Source organism: Elephantulus edwardii, unplaced genomic scaffold (assembly GCF_000299155.1).
Source record: "Elephantulus edwardii isolate Elephantulus edwardi_28Jun2011 unplaced genomic scaffold, EleEdw1.0 scaffold00079, whole genome shotgun sequence".
Classification (NCBI taxonomy): Eukaryota; Metazoa; Chordata; class Mammalia; order Macroscelidea; family Macroscelididae; genus Elephantulus; species Elephantulus edwardii.
In genome coordinates, this window is record NW_006399829.1 from 2,443,581 (window position 1) to 2,461,903 (window position 18,323).

General features: G+C 43.3%; 1 protein-coding gene across 1 annotated transcript in view; it reads left to right on the plus strand.

The window, feature by feature from the left end:
* The window catches only part of EGFLAM (EGF-like, fibronectin type III and laminin G domains), a 195,487-nt gene extending 178,744 nt beyond the window's left edge, over window positions 1-16,743 (plus strand). Inside the window, exons 20-22 of the mRNA XM_006889542.1 lie at window positions 11,628-11,711; window positions 15,169-15,272; window positions 16,092-16,743. Of these exons, the coding sequence (XP_006889604.1) occupies window positions 11,628-11,711; window positions 15,169-15,272; window positions 16,092-16,246 (343 nt within the window). The 3' untranslated portion in view covers window positions 16,247-16,743. The remainder of the gene's footprint in view (window positions 1-11,627; window positions 11,712-15,168; window positions 15,273-16,091) is intronic.
* The last annotated feature ends 1,580 nt before the right edge of the window (window positions 16,744-18,323 follow it).

Consider the following 18,323-nt stretch of genomic DNA (forward strand, 5'->3'; position numbering starts at 1 on the left):
TGAAAAACAATGTATATGAGCTTTCTAAGTAAATCAGGATAAAATAAACATTTTATTAAAACAAGAAAAAAAAAAAGAAAGCTTCCAACCTAAATAGCTTTCAGCTCTTTGCCCATGCCTTGACAGTCCAGCCCCTCTAGGACTCTGCCTTGCTTAAGCAGATGTTCTAACTCTTTAGTCTCTGCCCATAAGTACCCAGAGGCACCTCACTGTGCCAGCAAGCACGCTGCCTGACGGTGCTCCACTGTCTCTCATCACATCGATCCCCTTCTGGGGCTCTTTCTGAAACCACAGTTTCTCTGACCCTGGGCTCTCTCTTGCATTTTACTATCTTGTACCATTTCTCATTATCACGGACTGTGTTATTATTACATCTATCTCTTCTGGGTTGAGGAAGTTCTTAGCACAGAGACCCTGGATTCAAAAAAATGTGCTCCATTCCAGATTCTTCTTGATAGTATAGTGAAGTTCTCTCTCAAGCTCTTTGGGACTGGCCCTTATAATGTGGCAGAATGCCCAAACTGACCAATCTCTGACCTGAATTCTAAGTCAGTCAAATCTATTGAGTAGCTTTGTGCACCACTATTAGCATAGCAAATCCTTGCAAAGATTGTAAAACAGAACAATCACAAGGCAAACTGTAAAACAAAACCAAACACTTTTGGTGGAATTATTGCAATTGCAATTCTGGAAAGGAACATGTAGTAGAAACCTATTCCACTGCAGTGGTTTAAAAGTGACCGAGAACATAGTTAGCTGGGATTGAAGGGAGTCTCAAGCTCCATGTTTATTTGGGGCTCCTGCTCGTTCTTTCCAGCACTCATCTTTGTATGCAGGAATCAATAAACTATTAATATATAACCTGGGTGTCAAAGATGGCCAGTCACTAATTTTTATAAATAAAGTTTTATTAGTACACAGTCACCTATTTGTGTATTACCTATTGCAGCTTCCATGCTACAATGGCACAATAGAGATCATACTGCCTGCAAACCTTAAAACTTATATTATCTGGCCCTTTACATAAAAAAGCTTATAATTCCTGTTCTAGTCTTTTACTGCTGCATGTTCCCAACTTGCCAGTCAGACTTTCTGCATAGCATGGGTGCCATTGGCCTCTAGTGAAACCAATTGCCATTGAGTCGATTCTAACACACTGAAGCCCATGTGTCACAGAGTAAAACTATACTCCATGATTTTATCAAGGCTGTGACCTTTGGGAAGGAGAAAGCCAGGTCCTTCTTCTGACGTGCTGATGGTTAGGTTTAAACCACCAGTCCTTTTGTTAGTTAGTAGTTGAATGTTTAACTATTTTCAGTACCCAGGTCCTACTTAGTGATCCCTCTCAACTCAGAAGTCACCAGTGCAGGAATCTTTCATTCAAGATCTGAAGTCCTGACATTGCATAGGGAAAACCTGTTGTTAAGGACTTATCCAAGGTGCTAAGGACCAGGTATGCCAGTTTAAAGACTAAGGTGCATCTGATTCAAACTGTGTACTTTTCATTTACTCTCTACTCATTTGGAAGTTGGAGGATGACTAAGGATGACAAAAGAACAATTGATGCCTCTGAGTTGTGGTGTTGAAGAAGAGTACTAACTATCCAATGAACTTCTAAAAAGAAACAAATAAGTATGTCTTGGAGAAAGTGCAACCAGGGTGCTCCTTAGAGGCAAGGATGGTGAAGCATTGTCTCACATACTTTGGAAAGGTTGTTTGGAGGGAACAGTCTTTTAAAAAGACCCTACCTTTCCAGCAAGAGAGAGGAAGACCCTCAATAAAATGGTTCAGCACCTCAATAAGATGGTTCAACACAGTGACTGTAGCAATGGGCTGGAGTCAATGAGGGGCGGCACAGGATAGCATGCGGTTTCAGATCTGTTGTTCATCGGATCGCTGAGTCATAGTTGGCTCGATGGTACCTAACAACAGCAGCACTCAAATAGGGAGCTCTGGTGGGATCATAGTCCATAGCACGTTGCTTGGTTGACCTAAAGGCCCCCTGCTTCTGGTGGTTCATATCTACCAACCACTCGGAAGAAAAAGATGCGAAGTCTCCTCAGGTCAAGAATTACAGCCTCAGATGTGAAGGAAGGTCGCTAGGAGTCAGAATCAGCTTGACACTTTGAGTTAGATTTGAACACTAACTGGTGTAGCAAAAGATTGTGTGTCCCCAGCAGTTCTAATTGACCCATGCCTAACAGGAGAACGAGAGGCAGCATTCACTAAACCAGACCCACAACCCACTGCCATTAAGTCCATCTGGACTCAGGGAAGACAACTCTTCTTTCTCCAGTTGAACAGCTGATGGATTCAAACTGCTAACCTTCCCGGTAGCAGCCCAACATAAAATGCACTCCGCTACTGGGGTTCCTTAGAATTCTTGAGGTGATCAGAGTGAACATAAATTGAAAGAGACAAAGGAGAAGGAGAACAGATGGGTGGAAGAGGGTAGAGACTTCTTTCAGGGCATCTGTCAGTCACGTGGTGGGAGAAGCTTTGCTATATTACTTTGTACAGTGCCTCTTGACTCAGAGGAACTTGATGTGTGCTGAGTAGAAATATTCCATAAGGTTTTCAAGGCTGTCACCATTTGGAAGCACATCATCAGGCCCATGTTTTATAGCATCCTGTTGTTCTTGTTGTTGTTGTTGTTGTTGTTGTTGTTGGTCTTGTTAAGTGCCATCAAGTTGCCTGTGACTCTCAGTGATAAATGGCTGACTTTTCACCTTTAACATTTACACCACGCAGATACACGCATTGCCATGGGTTCAATCAGTCCTGACTCCCAGTACCCTGATAGCAACCTATAGTTAGAGTGTGGTAACCCAAATCTTTGAACAGACGGCATTTGAGAGGCAAGCCATTTCTCCAACCTCCAGTTTTCCTCCATAAGGCAGCGCGTGTAAAGGGATGCACTCCACCTAGCTTGGAAACTTCTGCGACAGGGATGTGATGGGAGGCCAGAGGCTGGCAAGCAAAAGGCAGCTTTTCATCCCCCAACTTCTCTCCCCCGTTGGCCCATACATCAAACTCGGAGCTCCTCTCACCCTGCTTTTGGGCTGGCTGCCGAAGCCATTTTCTTGTGGTTTTCCTGTGGTTAACCTCGCAGAGGCCTCAAGTGTGCCCAGAAAAGGGAACTCACACAGCCATCCAGCCACGGTGGGAGTCCAGCGCCCCACGCTCTCCTGCATGCCAGCTGAGGCCTAATCACCAGGCAGCCCAGCAGGCGGGAAATTGGATCGCTCTGGGGCCCCCTGAGGCTGTCGCTCCTGCTTGGCAAGCCCCCCACCACCCCCGACTACTGGCACCTTCGAACAGTCCCGCTGCATCCAGACAGATTGGTTATGTTCTTGCTTTCTTGGGCTTTCACAATCCACCCTGTGTGCTCATTCAAAGCCCAGCATTCGGGTTGTGTTCAATGGAAAAAATCTCTCTATCTAGTTCAGACCCAGCAGAGCATCAGTTCTATTCCCAGGTAGTGACCCCAGTGTTTCTGCTTCATCGTCCTTCCAGGGTGGTGGCTTCCTCGCCCACATCCATTCACTCCAAACAGACACAAGGGCTGGGGAGAGAGGGGGCTCAGGGCATGGGTCATGGGCTGGTGGTTTCAAATGTCAGCAGACTGACAGGTCATCTGGAGAGCTCAAAAAAGGTAGCTTTCTGTGGTCTGGATGGAGGCCAGAATCTGGCCGGAACTACAGCACTGTAGTCCTGACCTGGGGTCAGCAACTCGCCTCAAGTGACAAATGCGTGGACCTGTAATCAGACAGGCTTGACCTCTGTGGCTGTGTGGTCTCAAGAAAGTCACACAGCCCCTCAGAGCCTCCTTTCCAAGGAAAGATTAGTGGTAAGGATTAAACACGTTAATATATTTAAAGTATTCAGAACAGTGCCTGCTATGGCTAATTACTGCGTTGTTGCATACCATCAAGTCAGAACTGATCCATAGCTGACCTTCTGGTGGGTTTTCAGAAGCAGATAATGACACAGGAGGAAACTTGATCCCCTGAAGCAGCTGGTGGATTTGAACAGCATGCCTTTGGGATTGCAGCACAGCTTCTCACCAACAGGTCACCAGAGCTCCCCTAGTTAATGATTTGTGTTATTCATAATCAAAATTATTATCCTGGACTGAGAGTTCTGTATCTTCTAGAAGCTCTAGGAAGTTCTGGTGGCATAGTCTATACACAGTAGGAAGTTGCATGCTATCTCAAAGGCTGTGCTTCTCTGACAATTCAAAGCCACCATTTAGAAGGAAAAAGATGGGCAGTCTCCTCATATGTGATTTAGTCTCAGAAACCCAATGCAGGCACACTTATGAGTCCATTCCAACTCAAGAGGAATGAGTTTGAGTTTAAGAAGTCATGACCTCAGAGCGGAACTGATCATCCAGGAGGCCGGGCTCTGTGTGGAGGAGTGTGGCATCAGGTTTGGAGGATGACTCATCAACAACCTACATTATGCAAATGATACAGCCTTGCTTTCTGAAACAGAGAAGGACCTGAAGTGCTTGCTGCAGAGGATCAAGGAGTGCAGCCTTCAATACGGATTGAAGCTCAACATCAAGAAAACAAAGATTCTCACTACTGGGCCAATTGGCAGCATCATGATAGATGGCAAAGAGATTGAGATTGTTCACAGCTTTAGTTTGCTTGACTCTGCAATCAACACTCTTGGTACCAGCAGCAAGGAACTAAAAAAAACAGATTGCACTGGGAATATTTGCTGTCTGGCATCTCTCCAGAGTACTGAAGAGCAATGATGCCAATCTAGAGACTAAGGTGTGCCTGATCAAACTATAATGTTCACAATTATTGCTATGCATCAGAGAGTTCTACAGTGACTAAGGATGATAGAAGAAGAATCTATGCCTTTGAGTTGGGGTGCTGGAGAAGAGCCTTGAACATACTATGGACCACCAAGAGAACAAACAGGTCTGGCCTGGAGAGGGTGAAGCCAAGCTCCTCTTTGGAGGCAAGGATTTTTAAGTTCTGTCTCACATGCTTTAGACATGTTGCCAGGAAAGACCAGGCCTTAGAGAGGGACATCATGCTTGGAAGGGTGGAGGGATAGCTCACGAGAAGAAGACCTTGGATGAGATGGATTGACACAGTCTGGAGTGGTTGGAGGTAGGTGTGTTGGAGACAATGAAATTGGCTCAGAATAGAGCAGGGTTCAGAGCTATTGTACATAGGATCATTATGAATTGCAAGCAATTTGATGGCATCACCATAACAACAACAATACCTCAGAGAGATAATACAACTTAGCACAATCATTCCTGCTTGATAAATCTTAGGGAGCTCTGATGACATAGTGGATAAGGAACCCAAAGGCAAGAGGTTCGAATCCACCGGATGCTCCATGGGAGACATGGGAGATTGATGGGCAGTTTCCTCCCAAGCAGTTTATAGCATCTGAAAACCCACTGGAGGATCAGCTATGAATCAGCTCTGACTTGGTGGCTTACACATACGCACAATAAATCTTTAGACTTAATGATATAGTGTATGTATAACATGACAGGCTGCTAATCACAAAGTCAATGGTTCAAATCCATCTACCACTTCAAAGGAGAAAGATAGGCAGTCTCTTCCTGTCAAGAATTATAGCCTTGGAAACATGATGGATGGAGTTGGGATTATTTCAATGGCAGTGGGTTTGCTTTAATACATCTCAAATATTATCATTATTATTGTTCTTTTTTATTATTGTTCCTTTTACTGTCATTATGATTATTTTTGTGGTTGTTAGTGGAATAGCACAGGGATCTCACCTTCAGGAAGCCCCACAAGTGGAGTCTAGAGAGAAAGTTTTTCTCTGGGATCAGCTGCTTTTGAGATTGTGGTATTTGACCCAGGTCCAAAGCAAACAGAATTGAAATTCTAAAATTAAATGTGGTCTCCACTTTCTTGACTTTTCACTTCACCTCAGTCTTGTTATTGTTGTATTCCAAGCTTTTTTCAAAGCCAGGGGCTATGGAGGAACAACAGCCCAAGCTAAAGCAGGGTCATTCATGGCTTTGGTGATTAAGTATGGAAGGGGAATCTAGGCACTCCACTAAAAGGAGTTTGCCTGCTTTATTTCCCCCTTTGTTTTTATTTTTTGGTGGGCTTTTTGTTTGTTTTATGACTATCACAAACCCTAGCAAGCATGTGTATGAAAATCACTTCACTGGCATTCTTTCATTCTAACGTTCTGTTACCTTGAGCACACTTTTCCTGCTTGAGAAACAGAAAAGATATGACATTGATAAAGTGCCTTGTGGAGGAACTTAAAGGGGACATTGCGGACCAAGTGTTATCCAGTGATAGTCCCCCACCCCCAATGTTTCCTGAGTGACCCACCAAGGTGCTCAGATTGGAGGGAGAGCACAGTTTGCTGAATAGCTCAATATAACCACTTCATGCTAGTCAGATTCTCAAGACATGGATCCAACAACCAGACCCGCCTCCGTTCATTCATTCATTCATTCATTTACATTTACTTTTAATTGAAGTGTAGCCTCCATAAGGAGTCCCTGGGTGGTACAAACATTGAACACTCTCACTGCTATCAGCAAAGCCCACCTAGAGGTACCTCAGAATAAAAGAACCAGAGTTGCTCTCATTGTTGTTGTATATCGTTGGATCGGAACCAACCTATAACTGTCCCTCCAGTGGGTTTTCAGAGGGAGTTAATAGTACAGGGGTTTACTCAACCTTCTCCCGAAGAGTGGCTGGTGGTCTCAAACCACGTGCCTTTGGTACTGCAGCACAGCTTTCTACCACTAAAGCTACCAGAGAAAAATCAGCCATTAGAAATCCCTGGAGCTCAATTCTAGGCTGACACACCCGAGGTGACCGTGAGTCAGAGTTGCCTCAGTAGCTACTCTTTCAGTATTTGGAACATCCTTAAAAAATGCACACATGATCAGTGTTAACCCAATAGACAAATAAATGTAGGAGTGCAGGTGTGAATAGGAGAATGGCCACGGTGGAAAGCAGAGCAGAAATGGACATCCTTCCTGCAGATGGAAGAATCTGGAATAATTAAAATACTTTTCCTTCGCTGGTTTGCAATCATGCTCCAGCAGGATTCCCAAGATCACCCTCAGGTCACCTTGTTTCTGGGCCTTGAATGTTCCTGGCCTCTGTGGTTGTACATTGACAACCAGTTTGTTTACGCTCACACTTGGCTGTGCTTCCAAGCGAGGCCTGATGAGATTAACTCGTGGTGGCAAGCTTTCTCCTTCTTGCTTGTTCCTCAGCACACGAACAAGCTTGGATGCCCTCTGCACTAGATGCAGGGTGCTTGGGGTCGGTAGTGGTTTGGCTCCAGTATAAGAGGTTTGTGATTAGCTGCTAACCTAAAGATGGGTAATTCAAACCCATTTAGTGGCTCCAGTGAAGAACAGTCAAATAATCTGCTTCCACAGAGATTCAAGCCAAGGAAATTCTACAGTAGGTTTCATGTATGTTTAGTACATGGGCTCTCCATGAGTCAGTATTTACTCCACAGCCAATGGATTTGCTTTTGTGTGCCAAACTCTGTACATATATTACCTTAGTTAATATTCCCTACCAAATCCCACCTTAAATTATTGAGGAGCAGTGATGTCCGTTTGAGGACTAAGGTGAATATTATTCAGACCTTGGTCTTTTTGATCACTTGCTGTGCATCTGAGAGCTGGACGGTGAATAAGGATGACAGAAGAATTGGTGCCTTTGTATGATGTTAGAGAAGAACACTGACCATCCCGTGGACGGCCAAAAGAATACGGATATGGCTTGGAGAAAGTGCAGCCAGAGTGCTCCTTGGAGGCAAAGATGATAAAGCTTCGCCATAAATAGTTTGGGCATGCTGTTAGGAAAAGCTATTCCTGGAAGAGGAACATCATGCTTGGAAAGGTGGAGGGATGGCAGAAGAGAGGAAAACTCTCAGTGAGGCAGATTGACACAGTGCCTGCAGCAGTGGGCTCAATTGTGTCAGGAAGTATGAGAGTGTCACAGGATAGGACGGAGTTCAGATCTGTCATTCGTAAGTCACCATGGGTTGTGTTCAGATCGAAGGCATCTAACAACAATAACAACCACCCCCCCCACCAGAGAGGAAGCCCCTCAACGAGCTTCCACAGTGACTACCATGTGGGCCTGAGCAGGACAGAAATGGTTCAGACCAGTCATTCGTGGAGTTGCTGAGTCATAGCCGACTCAGTGACCTCCAACAGCAACAGCCATCCTTCAGGGAAGATGTAATTACCCTCCTTTTACACATGAGAAAACACAGAGAGATGAAACAAATTTCCCAAGGTCACAGAGCTAGTGAATTGGCATGCATAGGAGTCAAATTAGGCTAATTTGTGTGTACATGGTCTTTCTCCATCCCTTGTTGCCTTTTATAAATGCCACAGATGAGCAATCCAGGAGTGTTTCTGCCAATTGGCTTCTCAGTCAGCCTCATATTCATTCATTTCTTCAACAAGCATTTGGCCACTACATAATGAAATCTGAAAATTCCACCTCCAGGCTGTCCCGCACAAGGAGACAATTGATGTGGGAAAATTCACTAGAAAACAGTGGACTTTTCAGAGTCAGAGTGGCAGCTTTGTCCCTGGTTTGTTAAGGTCTTCCCCCCACCCCCTCTGTTCTATTCTGGGCCTCAGTGCTAATGAGCTATGTGACTCTCTGAGCCTCCACTATTGAAGAGGCAGCCATGAACCTTGGGGGAGGAGACAAGCAAGGCTTCTTTCTCTTCTTGCTCTTTTCTCAGGATGCATTCATGCAAATATTCAGCATGTAATCTAGTTTTCTTCTCCACAGCCCAACTTCCTGGGCTGTGAGGCCAAGGAGAGACACTTCCTTCTACAAGGTGAAGTGGACTGTCTGCATTTGGAACACATTCCTCCTCCAAAACACAATTCCAAAACCACCAAACCAAACCCACTCTCATCAAGGGACTGCCATCATAGAACAATAGAACATCCCCATGGGGGTCCAAAAGCTGTAATCTTGAGGGAAGAGGCTTTCACATCTTTCTCCCATGGAGTAGCTGGTAGGTATGAACCGCTGACCTTCTGGTTAGCAAGTAAACTCTTAACCACCGAACCCCCAGAGTTCCTTAAAAACATCATTATATAAACTCTATTCTATTACCAATAAGAGTTTAGGCCGCTGGCTCGATGCCTGGTACAGAGTACAGAGAAGTCACTCAATAAATATTTGTGGAATTGAATTACATTAGACTAATCAAGTGAACATTGGATCAGAGGATAGTACTCACTGGCAAACAACTTGTCCCTGAACTCTCTTACCTTTTGGGTAACTGGGATCTGAAACAGGACGCTGGCAGCTACTGCATAGACCCAACTGCAGAGTGAAATGAAAAGCAGATGACACACCAAGGTCAAGGTCTTGATTTACTACTCCACATAGTTGCTGTTATTGTTAGTCAAGTTGGCCGAGACTCATAGTGATCCTATGAACAACAGATCAAAATCTGGCCTCATTCCTGACCTTTCTCATAATCTCCACCATGCGCAAACCTATTTTTGCAGCTATTGTACCAATCCATCTCCTTGAGGGTCTTCCTATCTTTTACCAGCCTTCTCCTTTTATATGTATTATTCATGATGCAGACTCCTTTGACTGTGAATCATAACAAACTATTGCTAACATCAAGAAGAATGGGAGTTCCAAAAATACTTAATTATACGAAAACTAGATCTAGACCTAGACCAAGAAGCTATTATCCAGACAGGATAATGGAGCACTGCATGATTTAAAATGAAGAAAGGTGTGCATAAGGGCTGTATCCTTTCCCTATACTTGTTCAATCTGTAAGGTGAACAAATTACTTAAAGTAATTGGACTTTATGTAGTAGAATGAGGCATTAAGACTGGAGGAAGACTCACTGACAACCTGCACTATATGGATAACACAGTCTTGATTGCTGAAAGTGAGGAGGATTTTAAATACTTGCTCAGAAGACCAAAGAGTACAGCCTTCAATATGTATTACATCTCAGCATCTGAAAATAAAAATCCTTATCACAAGGCCAATAAACAACATCATGATGATTTTGTCTTACTTGGATCCACAATCAACATCCATGGTACCAGCAATCAAGAATCCAAAGATGTGTTGCACTTGGAAAATCTTTTGTCAGTGATGTCTCTAAAGTGAAGAGCAATGATATCATGTTAAAGATTAAGGTGCACCTGATTCAGACCATGCTCTTTCCAGTAACCTGCTATGCATCTGAGAGCTGCACACTGAATAAGGGTAATAGATGAGGCACAAGTGCCTTTGTTTTGGTGTTATAGAAGAGTGTTGAATATCCCATGGATAGCTAAAAGAACAAACATGTGTTGGAGAAAGTGAAGCTAGAGCGCTTCCTAGAGGCAAGGATGGTGAAGTTTCATTTCACATACTTTGGGCATGTTGTTAGGAGAGACTGTTACTTAGAAAGGACATCATTCTTGGGAAGGTGGATGTTCAGCAGAAAAGAGAAAGGCACTCTGTCGGGTAGATTGACAGGTTCTGCAGCAATGGGATCTAGTCTATCAGAGATGATAAGGATGGCACAGAAGAGGACAGGGTTCAGATCTACTATCTGTAGAGTTGCTATGCCAATTCAATAGCACTTAACAACAACATATTAGTCTTGGAATTTTAGGCATCTCCTTTAATCTCTTCTTTGAGGCCCAATTTTCTTCAGTGTTATGTTTAAAGATACACGGTAAAAAGTTAACAAGTCCTTCCTTTTGTTCTTCATACTATTGTGCTGATTACGGATACCTTACTGCGTGTTGTTGTTGTTGTTGTTATGTGCCATCGAATTACCTACAACTCATAGTGACACTATGTACAACAGCCCTAAAGCCTTCTCTATCCTGTGCCAAGCTTATTGTCTCTGACACACCTACCCCATTACCCCAGTAACTGAATCAATCCATCTCATTGAGGGTCTTCCTCTCTTGCACGGTCCCTCCACCCTCCCAAGCATGACATCCCTCTCCAAGGACTGATCCCACCTTCAATATTTCCAAAGTATGACAGACAAAACCTTAGAATCCTTGCCTTCAAGGAGCAGCCTCATCTCACCCTCTGTAGGACAAACCCTGTTTGTTCTCCTAGCCGTCCATGGTGTATTCAATACTCTTTTCCAGCACTACAGCTCAAAGGCATCAATTCTCCTATCATCCCTAGTCACTGTCCCGATTTCTGATGCATAGCAAGTAATTGCAAAGACTATGACCTGGATCAGGCACACCTTAGTCTACAGACTGACATCATTGCTCTTCAGTACTTTGGAGAGGTCTCTGACAGCAAACTTTCCCAATATGATTTGTCTTTTAATTTCCTGTCTGCTGGTACCAAAAGTATTGATTGTGGATTCAAGCAAACTAAAGCTGTTAATAATCTCAATCTCTTCAACATCTATAGCACTTTAAAACAAACAAATAAACATATGGGCTAGCCGGGAAATCTACCACCTTTCCTAATATTGTCTTGTTCTGTTTAAAAAAACTGCATCCTAAGTTCCAAAGAACTTTTGCAAAGCTAGTCAATTATGAAGCACTGTTGCCTGTTCATAGTTGTTTTATTTTCTCCTTTGTCTTGTTATTCTTTGATGCTTCTAGCTATAACCTGGGCAGCGGTGTGGCATCCATCATGGTGAATGGATCCTTCAACGATGGTCGTTGGCACCGGGTCAAGGCTGTTAGGTGAGTACCTACAACCACACAAGACAGAGGTTTTCCAAAGTTAGGGTGTTGTATCATATTCTTTTTTAGTCTTACTTTCCACTATCTGCCTTGGGTAGCACCCTAAGGCTTTGTTCCAGGCCACTCAGGACAGTTTGCCACCAAGTCTTTTCTGTATCTTTCAGATAGTGAGAGGCCAGAGAAACTGGACCCCAGATCTTCACTAATGGCTCGCTAGTAGTTTGTTGTTAGGTCCTTTTAAGTCAGTTTCAATTCATAACAACCATATGTGCAACAGAGCAAACCCCACCCACTCCTGCCCCATCCTCTTTGCCTTACTTAAGCCCATCAGTTCAGTCACTACATCGGTGCATCTCGTAGAAGATCTTGCTCTCTTTTGCTGACCCTTCATTTCTTAAAGCACGTTATCCTTCTCCAGAGGCAGGATCCTTCTGATAATGTGCCCAGTTGCGTGAGACCAAGTCTCACCATCTTTATTCCAAGAAGCAAGCTGACTTCACTTCTTCCCAGTTGGATTTATTCATTCTTTTGGCTGTGCGTTCAATGTTTTGCCAATATTGCTAACCGAAGGCATTGATCCTTCTTCCATCATCCTTATTCACTGTCCAGCTTTCCCATGCAGACCTGGAGGAGTGTCTTGGCATTTAATGAGGTGAAATTTCATCACATATGGACTTGGAGGAAAGCTTCAAATCTCATTATGCAGACAGTTGCTCATTTTTCTTTCCTTTCCCATTATATTACCTGCATCTTAGACATTGTGTTTGCTCTGTCCCATTTTCCCAATTACCTAAATTCCACCCCTCGAATTAATATCCTGGTACTTGTGTTAATCATTTCATTGATACCTGTGTTAATCATTTCATTGGCTCTTCATCATTTTATTGCTATGTCTGTAGTTTTAAACAGTATATTTTGAGGAACTGAGTGGCTATTCCAAATTTAAGATAATGTCAATTCTTCTACCATCAGATCCCAAGAGGACATAAGCTAAATGGAGCCCCAACATTCTTCCAAATTTTCATGGCCCTTTCTGGAGTTGCCTTTTCTAGGAGTCATTGAGTGTCATAAATGATTAAGTGGCTGGCTACTACTCAACCAGTTCAAATCTACCCTAAGGCACTTCTGAAAGAAAAAAAAAAAGAATTATGATCTATTTTCTCAAAATCCTATGGAGTAGAGTGTAAGTCTGAAACATATGAGGTCACCTTGAGTTGGAATCAACAGCAACTGATTTGGTTGAATTTCTTGTTAGGTGAAGTCAGGAGTGAGTCTGGGAAAAAGAAGGTTTACCATGGTCAGAGTGTTTGTCAATTTCCTAGAGCTCATATCTCTGCTACATCTCAGTCTGACTCTTCATCTTCCGAGATGATTCTCACTCTCTCATCTGATTTCCATGATCCACCATCCATATAGCAGCTAGGCTGATGTTCTTAAAAAGAAATGAGTACCCTCTAAAGTCTTCTTTGGAGGTCTAGTTGCATAGTCCTTAGTTTATAATACTCTTAGTCCAAAGGGAGCACATCTCTGGTGGCTCACATCTCAGAGAGAAAGATAGGCAGTCTCCCTCATTTGGATTTATAGACTTAGAAACTCATTGAAGTGTCTCTGTAAGTCAGAACTGTTCAATGGCAATAAGAATGAGTGGGTGAAAAATTTTTAAAATTAAATAATAGTTTTGCTTAGCTAGTAGGAAATATTTGTCTTGAGCACTATGGTATTAGTTTAAAAGTTGGCTTTTCTAGCCTTTACATGAGCCTCCACTGGTCTCTAGCAACCTTAACTGGACACATTGTCTTGCAAATTATCATCAGCTGTGGGATTAGGATAAGAGAGAGAGTGCTTGCCACACTATGTATAGAGCAAGACCTGGTGAGAGTGAGATGGTGCAAAACCCTGCTGAGAATGAGACCCCAGTGATGACAGTGGTGAAGAGATTGTGGTGAGACTGTTGCATTGCTGTGGTGAGACTGTGGCAAGGTGATTGAAGGAGAACCTGACTCATAACTGCTCTGAGGCAAACTTTGCTGGATGATTGTAGAAACCAGAGGTTTCTGAATGTGTTGCTAAACTGAAACCAGTACTTTTATTAAGGAATTTTGTTGCTTTTGATCTGGTTTAGGACTGCTGGATTAAGCCTGGACTTGCATTGTGAGATATTCTTTGCCTCTCTCACTCTCCAACTTACTCTTTCCCTTATAAACTCTACTTTTGGTACCACAACTGTCATTAAAGTCTGTGAATTGACAGAGAATGTTGAACCCAGTGACTGATGAAAAGAAGTGCAGGAGCATGGGGGTGGCATATCTGACCCAGCAGCTATCTCTTTGTTGCTATGGATATTATTAATAGGGAAAGTTCCTTTTTATAAAACAGGAAGAAGTCAGACCTGGCCATCCCCACATTTCATCTGCTCCTTTTACAAGCACTTAATATTTTAGGATCTGGTCCTGTGAGAACAGATTGACAATAGCAGCTTCATAAGTATGTAGGAAGCTTAGAGGATGTGAGTTCATGTAACGGTGAAGAACCACTTGGAAAAGGAAGATGAAAACTGTTGCACAACTCAAACAATGTATATGCTCTGCTGTGTATGTTCTAAACAACAAAAACAAAATAAATTATATATTTTAAAAAGAAATAGAATTAGAAATTCTTTATGATGAAAAATAAATTATAAGAAAGAAAGAAAAAAAAAAAGGAAATCTCACCACATCACTCTTGTTTCTCTCTTGACTTTCCCTAGAACACTTTATTCCTCCTTCTTAGCTCCAGGACAAATTCTAATCTGCTGTGTGTCCTTTCTTGTCTGTTCTGGCTTGGTCTCTAGCCTCCATTATTTGCTATGCTCCATCAACACCCATTTGTCTTTTTCTCTCTTTGTTCATTCTACTGCTGCTTCTTGTCTTCACTATCTCCTTTCCCATCACTTGACTAGCCGTGCCTTCAAAACTCATCTTGGATCTATATGTATTGGATCAGATTGAGAGGAGAAACTTGTAGGGCAATGACTTTGTGTTAATCAGGAAGAAATATCTCAGAAAAGGAGGATGAAATGGGTATGTAACTAAAAAACTGTAAATTACATCACTGTTGAATTGGCATATGTTCTCAACAACAACAACAAAAAAAAACCCACAGCAAAACCAAAAACCCACCCTCATCTTGGAGAAGCTGTCCCCATCACTCTCTCCATAGTCTAGATTATGTCATTTCACAGCTAAAGAAGAAAGTACATTGGACATTTTTTTACTACAGAATGGTGAAACTCTATTGTCAGAAAAATTTTATTTACTCTTATCCTCTGTAAACCAGAAACTCATTGAAGTCTTGAATTTTTTTAAGAATCATTTTTGTAGTACCATCATTTATCACAGTATCTAATACATAGTGGGTACTTTAATACATGTTTATTGTGAGGAATGAATTCTTGAGAAAATGGTGGTGGTTTTTGCAGGGATGGCCAATCAGGAAAGATAACAGTGGATGATTATGGAGCCAGAACAGGCAAGTCACCTGGCATGATGAGGCAGCTCAACATCAATGGAGCTCTGTACGTGGGTGAGTGTCCCGTGACCAGATCCAAATTCCACCCTGTCTGTCTGTCACTCTGGGGCTCCCTGTAGCTACACATGTCACTGCATCTGACAAATTCCTGGAAATCAGGAAGCTCTCAAGCTTTCCTATTCTTCCACTTCCTGAACTCCTGACTCATGGCTGAAGGCAGGAAGGGAATCACTTTGATACCTCTGTGCATTGGACTAATCCATCAGGAAAACCATGCTTGTTCTTCTTGTTATAGAGTAGGACGCTTCTAAATATAGCTCTATGAATTGTCACTAACTGAGGAAAGAGAATCCACCTTTCAGGTCCTCTCAGATATAAGTGAGTAATATTTCTATAAATTGCATATCACCCACGAGGATGTCCACCTAAAATATAAGCAGTTGCTGTTATTTATAACCAAAGGCCACCTTCATATTTCCTGAATTTGATAGCATTCAAACTCCTTTGAAACATCACTCTGTTCCCTTTAGTTTAAGACATTATCACCTGTATTTACACACTGTGCTTTGTTGACATACACTATACCAAAATTTAGGAAATTGTATTTGGCTTCAGGACGGTGAATTAACACGCATCACAGAAGTGTCTCTGCCCTCTGGTTGTCTATCAAATTGACCTAAGCCAACTTACTCTTTTGAAGATAATGATAAAATAGACACATGATAGATTGAGTAAAGGGGGACCAAAGCCCTCACCTGCTGTCAGCGAAGGGATGCCTCAGTGATAAGCACTCAGGTGCCCTGGAGAAGCCCCGGTTCTTCTGTCAGAGACTTCTCCTTCGGCTCATGCTGTCTCTCTCTTGCTTGACTGCAGGTGGAATGAAGGAAATTGCTTTGCACACTAACCGACAATACATGCGAGGCCTCGTGGGCTGTGTCTCTCACTTCACCCTGTCTACTGATTACCACATCTCCCTCGTGGAAGATGCCATGGATGGGAAAAACATCAACACGTGTGGCTCCAAGTAACGCCAGCTGGCCTTGCCCAAGGGACAGAGCCTTCTATCCTGCAAACCCTGGGGCCTGGAGACCCTGCCTGACACCACACTCGCAGGCACTGGGGCCAGAGGTGCTTCGCATCACCACAGAAAAAGAGTGCCTGAGAACCTGAAAAGGAAGGCAGGAGTCTCCAGTGGCCTGCCCTGCTGACAGGCTGTGGACCAAACCAGATGGAAGACTGCAGGAAGCATTGGGCTTGGTGCATCGAGTGTGCAGTGGCTGCCAGCCACCACACGTCACTGCAAGCCCCAGAGCCTGTCTGTTGTAGCTCAGTGACTGCACTGTGACTCATAGTGCATTAAAAAAAAAAAAGAGGAGACACAAACCCAAAGGGCAGTATTAAAATACTTCTCGCCTTCCCTGACTCATGCCACGCTTACTGACGGCAAAATGACTGGTGACCTTGGCCCTCACATTTCCCGCCTTGGCTAGGGAAATGTCGGATTAACCCTTTCGGCCCCTCACTGTATTGCTATGCCATGGTAATAAGGGTGTGTAGGGGGAGACTAAGCCCAGGATCATGACCGTAATGTTGTGCCCCACCTCACAAAGTTGACCTTCAGTTCTCTGGCCCTTTTTTTATAACGCAGGTGGAGGACAGTGGGCGCATGGTTTTCTAGCCGTACTTTTCTAAGTGTCTATTTTTATAGCTACAGCCCATCCATGCGGTTTCCTTCTGGAAGTTTGAGTGGATGACCCTGAATTTGCACACTTTCCTGAAAACTTTTCTCCCCAAGAAGACTTGTTGATGGGGCCCTTTCAATGTCAGTGGAGGAGGGTAGGGAACTCGGGTGGCAGCTTGGTGAGGTGACCATTCTCTCAGCAAATACTGATGGCTCAAGGAGAGGAATGCAAAGCTTTCTGGAATAAGCAGATTAAATGGAACACATGTTACTGAGGTGGGTCACTGTCATTTTTATTTAAAGAGAGGGAATATCTGAGGCCACTGTGAATGAAGGGGAGGAAAGAGCTAGAATTCTCTATCATTCATTCATTCGTTCACTCACAAAGGTATTAGGAGTCCTTGCAGAGACCCTGTATGTAGATGGGTTATATAACTAATCTACCATGCCTCCTTCCTTGTGACTCAGGAAGATGGCATTATGTGATTCTGGAGGCGGGGGGAATGTCCTCACCCCACTTCTTCAGAACCACCAGCTGTACCCCTTGGCCTCTCATCCATCTGACCCTGGGGACAGCTGGCTCCCTTGCAGGTCCCCCTGACGTGCGTTACCAAGGAAATGACAAGATGAGCGCTGACTCCAAAGAGGAGAGAGAGAGCATCCAACACACACCCAGTCTATAATTAATCCCCAGCTGTGACCCTACTCTTGTTTGTGTAACATCCATTCAGTCAGGACTTTTTCACATTGTACAAAGTCCACTTACAGGCACATCGTGCATTGAGCTGCTAACCAGAAGGTCAGCAATTCAAATCCACCAGCAGTTTGAAACTCCATGAAGAAAGCTAGCTAATCTCCTCTTACAAAGATGTACAGCCTAGGGAACTGGATGGAACGTCTTCCTGAGCAAGAATCGACTGGATAGCAGAGGGTCTGGGTTTAAGGACTTAAAAAGATGTCTCAACCTTCAACCTCCTATGGTTTGGGATCCTTTAATAATAAGTCTCTATCTCATTGCCATTGTTCAGAACCAAATTTTAGCTGATGCACCAGCAAATTTTCAGAGGCTATAAATCACATGGGAGGAGATTGTTCATCTTTCTCCCATAGATTTGAACTGCCTACCTTTAGGCTGCCAACACAACACCTACCCATTTGGCCATCAGCGCTCCCTAAAATAACAGTAATTCATGATAATAATTCATTCTTTCCTACCCATTTCTCCTCATGAGTACAATTGACTACAAATGAGTACAAATGAGTAGAAAATGAATCCTGTTACCCCTCAAGCACCCGCCCTCACTATAAATGCCTCTTCCCTGAACACTGCGGGGGCTGGAGCTTCCCAAGATAGAATGGAGTTGCTTTGACAGCACACTTATAATAGACTGTCTCCAGCCAAAAATTTCATGGTGATTTTGACA